The sequence below is a fragment of the Alligator sinensis genome, unplaced genomic scaffold (assembly GCF_000455745.1).
Source record: "Alligator sinensis unplaced genomic scaffold, ASM45574v1 scaffold359_1, whole genome shotgun sequence".
NCBI classification, from domain to species: domain Eukaryota; kingdom Metazoa; phylum Chordata; order Crocodylia; family Alligatoridae; genus Alligator; species Alligator sinensis.
This window is the reverse complement of record NW_005842577.1, coordinates 319,186-325,185: the sequence shown is the minus strand read 5'-3', so window position 1 is coordinate 325,185 and position 6,000 is coordinate 319,186. Positions and strand designations below refer to the sequence as shown.

The window sequence follows — 6,000 nt, the reverse complement described above, 5'->3', positions numbered from 1 at the left end:
GGGGAGTGGGGCTGGTGGGGAAGGGATTGGGAGATGAGGGGGCTCAGGGGGCAGGCAGGGGATGGGGCCAGGTGGGGAAAGGATCAGGGGGTTGAGGGAGCGGGTGGGGCCGGTGGGCCCTCTCCATGGTTCCCTCCCCCTTCCTCCAGCCCCCTGACTGCTTACTTACCAGCAGTGGAGCCTGGGTCCAGCTCCCTGCTGCTGGCATGCTGCCTGCCCTCATGGGCAAGGACTAACCATAGAGATGCTCTGGCAGCCAGAGTGTCTTTATGGAGCACCCAGCCTCCGGTTGCCTCAGGTTTTGCCCTGCCCCACTTCTTTTCTTTGCGGGGTTTTTTTGACCCCTGGATATCCAGGGGTCTCATTTTGTCCCTGCGCTGCAAACTTGCAGCATGGGGAACATTTTCTTGTTCCTGCATGTGCCTCTTGCAGTGTCTCTAAGGGGTTTTGAACTTAACGTTTGTTCCATGGTTGACTCCAGTTGCGGGGGACAGGGTGGACACGTTGATGCATTTGGGTCCCTTCCAGTCCAATATTCCTAATAAAGTAAGCATAGTAAATGTAAGATAGGGCCACTGCGCGCTTACATGACACTACTTTCTCAGTATATTTCAACCACACTTCCTAGTGGTTAGCAACATAGATTTGTAAATAGGAGTTAAAAAAAAAAAAAAGATTGTGTTCCAGCTTTAGTCTTTGAGTGGAAATTTAAAAACCTAACAAGCATTATCTGCTTTTAAAAATAACTCCTTTTGTCTCTTGTCATTTTTCCCCCTCTCTTAGAATATGTGAACCAACCAACTCCTTAATGTCATTCGTTTCCACAAATAATTTGATGCTGGTCACGTTTAAGTCTACACAAACACAGAAACTGAAGAAATTCCATGGCTTTTTTGAGGTCATTGCACAAGAAAGTAAGTCGTCTTTTTTTTTTCTTTTTTAAATGAAGTGTGTTTATCATGGAGAAGCCAGTCAAGAGTCCAGAGCTGATACATTTCTTAGAATCCTAAATTAGCAGCTCCTTGATTGATTTCTTTTTTAATCTGTCTTTCCCCTCCTACCTCCTTCTATTATATTCTCTTCTTTATTTCCTTTGTTTTGTTAACACTGGGACTTTTTTTCCTGTAATCCTTTCTTGTTGTCCTCTCTGTTTTGGATTAGCTTTTGTTATGTGAAGCAGGTAGGAAGTATATTAAAGAAAAATGCTTGAATTTTCATTGCCAACCCATCATCTTCAATACTCCTGATTGTCACTAGATGGAGATGTTGCTGTATTACCTAAGTGATGGTTGGTAACTATAGCATATAGTAAGTGAACAAAATGCTTCTTACCTCTTATTTTATTGAAAGCAAATCTCCATAATCACAAGAAAAATGCTGTAGGTTCAACATTGAATGACTTAAGGGCTGGTGTCCATTTAGAAATTTCATAAAAATTCTATGTCTGGATACGTTTAGTGGTTTTTCTGGTTTACAGCCTGAGAATCATCCAACCAAGCTCTGCTGTGCCTAGGTGCTATATAAATGCACCAAAGGAGATGCATCTTGTCCCAAGAAGACTTGCAGAGCAAAGTTTGGAGGGAAGAGAGTTGCACAGTTCTTGACTGGGGTCAATATTCGGAAATTAGTTATAGCTCCTTCTCCTACCCGCATAGCAGTCCATTTACACTACTTCTGTAGCTGCTCCCTGCTGCTGGAGCCTCTGATTTCCAGTCTTAAAGATGAAAGTAGTGAGCATTAAATATTCAGTATTAAAACTAAAATTTGTGATTGCATTTATAATCTTCAGTATCTTAATTTAGGTTTCTGCTTAGGCAGCAAAAAAGGATAAATGTATGCACTAGTGTTGTATTCCACATCTGTTCATCTTCCTTTCTGGTTCAAGAGTCACTTGATCATAGTTGTCTGGGGAGTTTGTTCTATTACATTTTATTTTATTTAAATATTTTGTCTGCCTTTATGATTTATCAGTTTTATTTTGTAAGCTGACCCAAGCCTCTTTTGGGGAAGGTGGCATATAAATCTAATATGAAATAAAATCATCTACAAATAAAATCAGATAATATAGGACTAGCAAGAAAAAGGTATAATAAAATACAGAGTCCTGGAAGTTGCAGCCAGAAAGATGTAGGCTAGCAAATATTTAACAGTAATTTTAAATAAATCATTGGGATAATTTACCAAGGGCTGTTGTTTTATGCATAGAGTAATGTGCAATGACAAGGGACTTCCTTTGGACTGTAGCAACATGGATTTTTATTTAAGTGCACAGCATTCAGCGCTGCTCCTGGCAGCTCTGTCATAGGTTGTGTGCTCAGAGCTGTTGCACAATTCTCCCAAGCACATGCAGATTTTGGGAAGCTTTCTGCTGCCACCATCCATATCATTGCCTCTATAACTCCTGTTCCAACCTGCAGGTTATTATGGATGTGGTGCTATCCTGTCAACAGTAACAAGGGCCATGTTCAATTTTGGGGTACTAAATATATTTAGTATATCAATATATATAAAACCTCGGCTTGAGCTTCCACCCAGACTACCTGGGAAACACTAAATGAATCCCTAGTGTGTTCAATAAAACCAACAACTCTTCCCTCTCAAGCAGTGTAAACACAAAATCTAAGTTTATTACAAAGAATAAGGAAAAAACAAAAGTAAACACTAGCTATAATTTTAAAACACTATAAACTACAAAACAAGGTCTATAGGTGACACCCTTTTTGGGGAGGCTTTACCCATACCCAGGCAGTCTGGGACGTGGGGGCTCCCCAGTGGGTAGTTCTGGGGGCCTGCACCCACACAGCTGCCCTTCAGCAATGGGCTGGCAAGGGGGGCCCACGCCGGGGAGTCCTATGAGCTGCTCCATTGGTCTACTGTGCCACAGAGAGCTGCTAGAGAGTATAGGTCCTTCTGTGTTGTAAGGGGTCTCTTGTTGCTCCCTGCGAAGCTGTAGCACTGATCTCCACTTCTGTGTGGTGACTTTGAAGGGTTAACAGCAGCTGTCATCAGCATATTGCACCCCAAAATTTCTAGTCCTAATCCCAGCTCTGCTGGGGCAGGAGACTGCAAGAGAACTCAAAGACAAGGCAGCCAAACAGCAGAAGAGCCTGAACTGCAACCAGCACCAACCAGAGTTACAAAAGCAACAACATGTGCCAGGCCCAAAGCCAGGCCCAGACATAAAGCAAATATACAGCGGGGCTCAACAACATAGCTAGCCTGAGACCCAACAGCTGTAGAACAATAAAGGGAGTGCTCAGGCCTGTTCTGCACCATGATCTGAACATGCAACAAAAGAGCGCCGGGCCTATTTGGCTGCCGCCTGGACGTTTAGTCTCAGCTATACTGCTATGCAGAGACCTAACAGCTGAGACAAAAAAAGGGGGCAGGTCTATTTTCACTTGGCCCTGAACTACAACTAGTGTCCAGCCACTCAGCTTGGTTGGGGCGTAAACTGCAAAAGGGGCAAAAGGAGTCCCAGACCTATCTCACTGGGCCTGGACTGGGCACCAAAAAGCCAGCCAGGCCTATACCAACCCCAGCCATCTGGTGAGTGGCACATCTTGTTGATCCAGGTCTCAATGTTCAGCCCCACACAGGTGGGCTGAAATTGCAATAGCAGTGAAATAGCAAAAAGAGGCCCAGGCTTATGGTTGCAGCCTGGACACGCAGTCTTGGCTATAAAAGGTGGCCAGTGCTCCAGGATTTCCTCCAGAATCACTACACTGGTTTTAAGGTTCTTTTAAAAAAATCTTAAGACAATGATCTGGACACAATGAGGGAGAGGGGAGGTGGTTCTTTTCCAGTCCTTCCCCCCCACCCCCTCCAAACCCCCGCATCGCCCACAATATACAACAACCGAAAGCACACACTTTACCACACATCCTGAAGTGTGTGTGGGTGTTACACATGCAAATTTAAGTTTTGGGTTGGGATCTTTTTCAAGAGATGCTTTATTTCAAATGGAGATTGTTTCACAGAAATCAAATGACTTGCACTGCACAGAGGAATGAGGAAGTGATCAGAGTAGTTCTTCAGGTCACTTTGGCAGTGAATATGGCTTCTTAACATTAGGTTTACCACACTTACAAACTTTTTTTTTTAAGTTATCTATTTTTACAAACACACAGTTTGGCTGATCAATTCTGTGGGGCCCCTTTAAATGGAGGCAATGGCTTGTGTGGGCCACTTTTGAAGTTCAGTGTATTGAACTGAGGTTGTTCCTGGCAACTGCGGAGAACTGATTAGTTTGCATGAATTGCTGACCTTTCTGTTTGTGAAAGACATTCAGCAAATTATCAGAGACAGCATTCCCAGGATTTGAGGGCTGAGAGCCACAGGTTCTTCTATATCACTTCCGTGTGTATGCATGTGTATGGAGGGAGGCAGGGGGAGGGGAGATTATATGTAATATGTAATTCTGACTTCTTTTTTAGTTCAGTGGATTGACTAAATGTTGATTGCAACATTTAAGTTGCTCTGCTATAGCGTTTAAGGAACATGATCAATTTGGCCACTTGTGCTGCAGAACTCAGCATGGAATTTAACAAACTTCTTTTTTTCCCCTTAGAGTGTGGAAAAACAATACTGGCAAAAGAAAAAAGTGGGTATGAGGGGAGAATCATGAGTCCCTATTACCCAAGCTACTATCCTCCAAAATGCATTTGTATGTGGAATTTCCAGGTAAAGTCTACTCTTTTTCCTCTGGCACTGACACACATGTAAAGCATCAAAAGCCTCAGAGCATGCCCAACATAGGTTTCTGTAGGGAGTGACATTTTATGAGAGATCTGGTAGATATTTCTGACTACACCGTAATCTACAGCAATTAATACTTGACTGACAGAAATTAAGCACAGCTTTACTAGGAGCATCAACACATGGAATTAATGTGAAGAAATAAACTCTGATACATATTGTGCTGGTATTTATTGCTCCTGGGCACCACATCTTCATGAGAGCCTGGGACCACAGCACATTTAGCTGGGTCTGAGCAGCCCTGGCTGACAGGGGGCCCCAAGGGTCAGCCAGTCCGGGCTGCTCTGACCCAGCTTAATGTGCTGCAGAGGAGCTGGCTGGAGTACAAGCCAGCAGGCAGCCCTGCACTGAAGCACCTTTATGCCCCAACCAGCCCTATCAGCATCTATATGTTTGTTGCTGCACACTAAAAAAAAGCTTTTGGAGAATAGTATTTGTATTTACAAGTTCTAACTGGCAGAGGAGTTAGTTAATATCCTGTGGCCTAATAGGACTGCATGTGTAGACATTGGCTAGGGACAGACATTACACATAAGTGGGTTTAAATGATCAGAAACTGGTTTAAAGCTGTAACAGAACAGATGTTCAGTGCACATAAACCAGTTTGAAAATGGCTGAAACCAGTTTGAGATAAACCTGGTTGAATGTAGTATCAGACTTAACTGATTTGGATCAAACTGGTTTATGCAATGTCTGTCCCAGACCCCCTGCTGGTTTAAGATAAATCAGACTCCCCCAGCATCCCAGCATCCTCTCTGGGCTGAACAGGGCTCTTTGCTCCACAGCAGGGCTGACTATCCCCTCTGCTCCCTGGCTAGAGCTCTGGCAGACTTCATGTACAGCAGGGTCTGCCTGGATTCCCCCTGCCCTCCCGCCTTCCCCACTCACTGCTGAAGCAAGGATTCCCTGCCCCCCCCCGGGACAGGCAGACAGAACAGTGATTTGATTTGGATCACTGTCCCTGATTTGATTCAGCCAAATCCGAATCTGAAGATTTGATGCTGATTCAGAGAATCAGCAATTCAGCCATAGACACGATTTTAAATGTTTTTTCTACATACCTCGAGGTACCAGGCATGGTTCATGAATGTTGAAATGCTGGGGCAGATGGAGCATCTCACAGGAGTGCGGGGGGTGCCCCCCACATGCTCTGCGGCAAACCCAGAAGTGGACAGAAATTAAGTGGACACTTCTGGGTCCGTGGGGGAGTGTGCTGGGGGGCTCCCCTGCACCCCCCCCAGT

At 44.4% G+C, this 6,000-nt stretch overlaps 1 protein-coding gene across 1 annotated transcript in view; it reads left to right on the top strand.

Moving 5' to 3' along the window:
• TMPRSS7 (transmembrane serine protease 7) overlaps positions 1–6,000 on the top strand; it is a 47,359-nt gene that overhangs the window by 18,676 nt on the left and 22,683 nt on the right. Inside the window, exons 8-9 of the mRNA XM_025214259.1 lie at positions 784–914; positions 4,571–4,683. Coding sequence (XP_025070044.1) covers positions 784–914; positions 4,571–4,683 — 244 coding nt within the window. The remainder of the gene's footprint in view (positions 1–783; positions 915–4,570; positions 4,684–6,000) is intronic.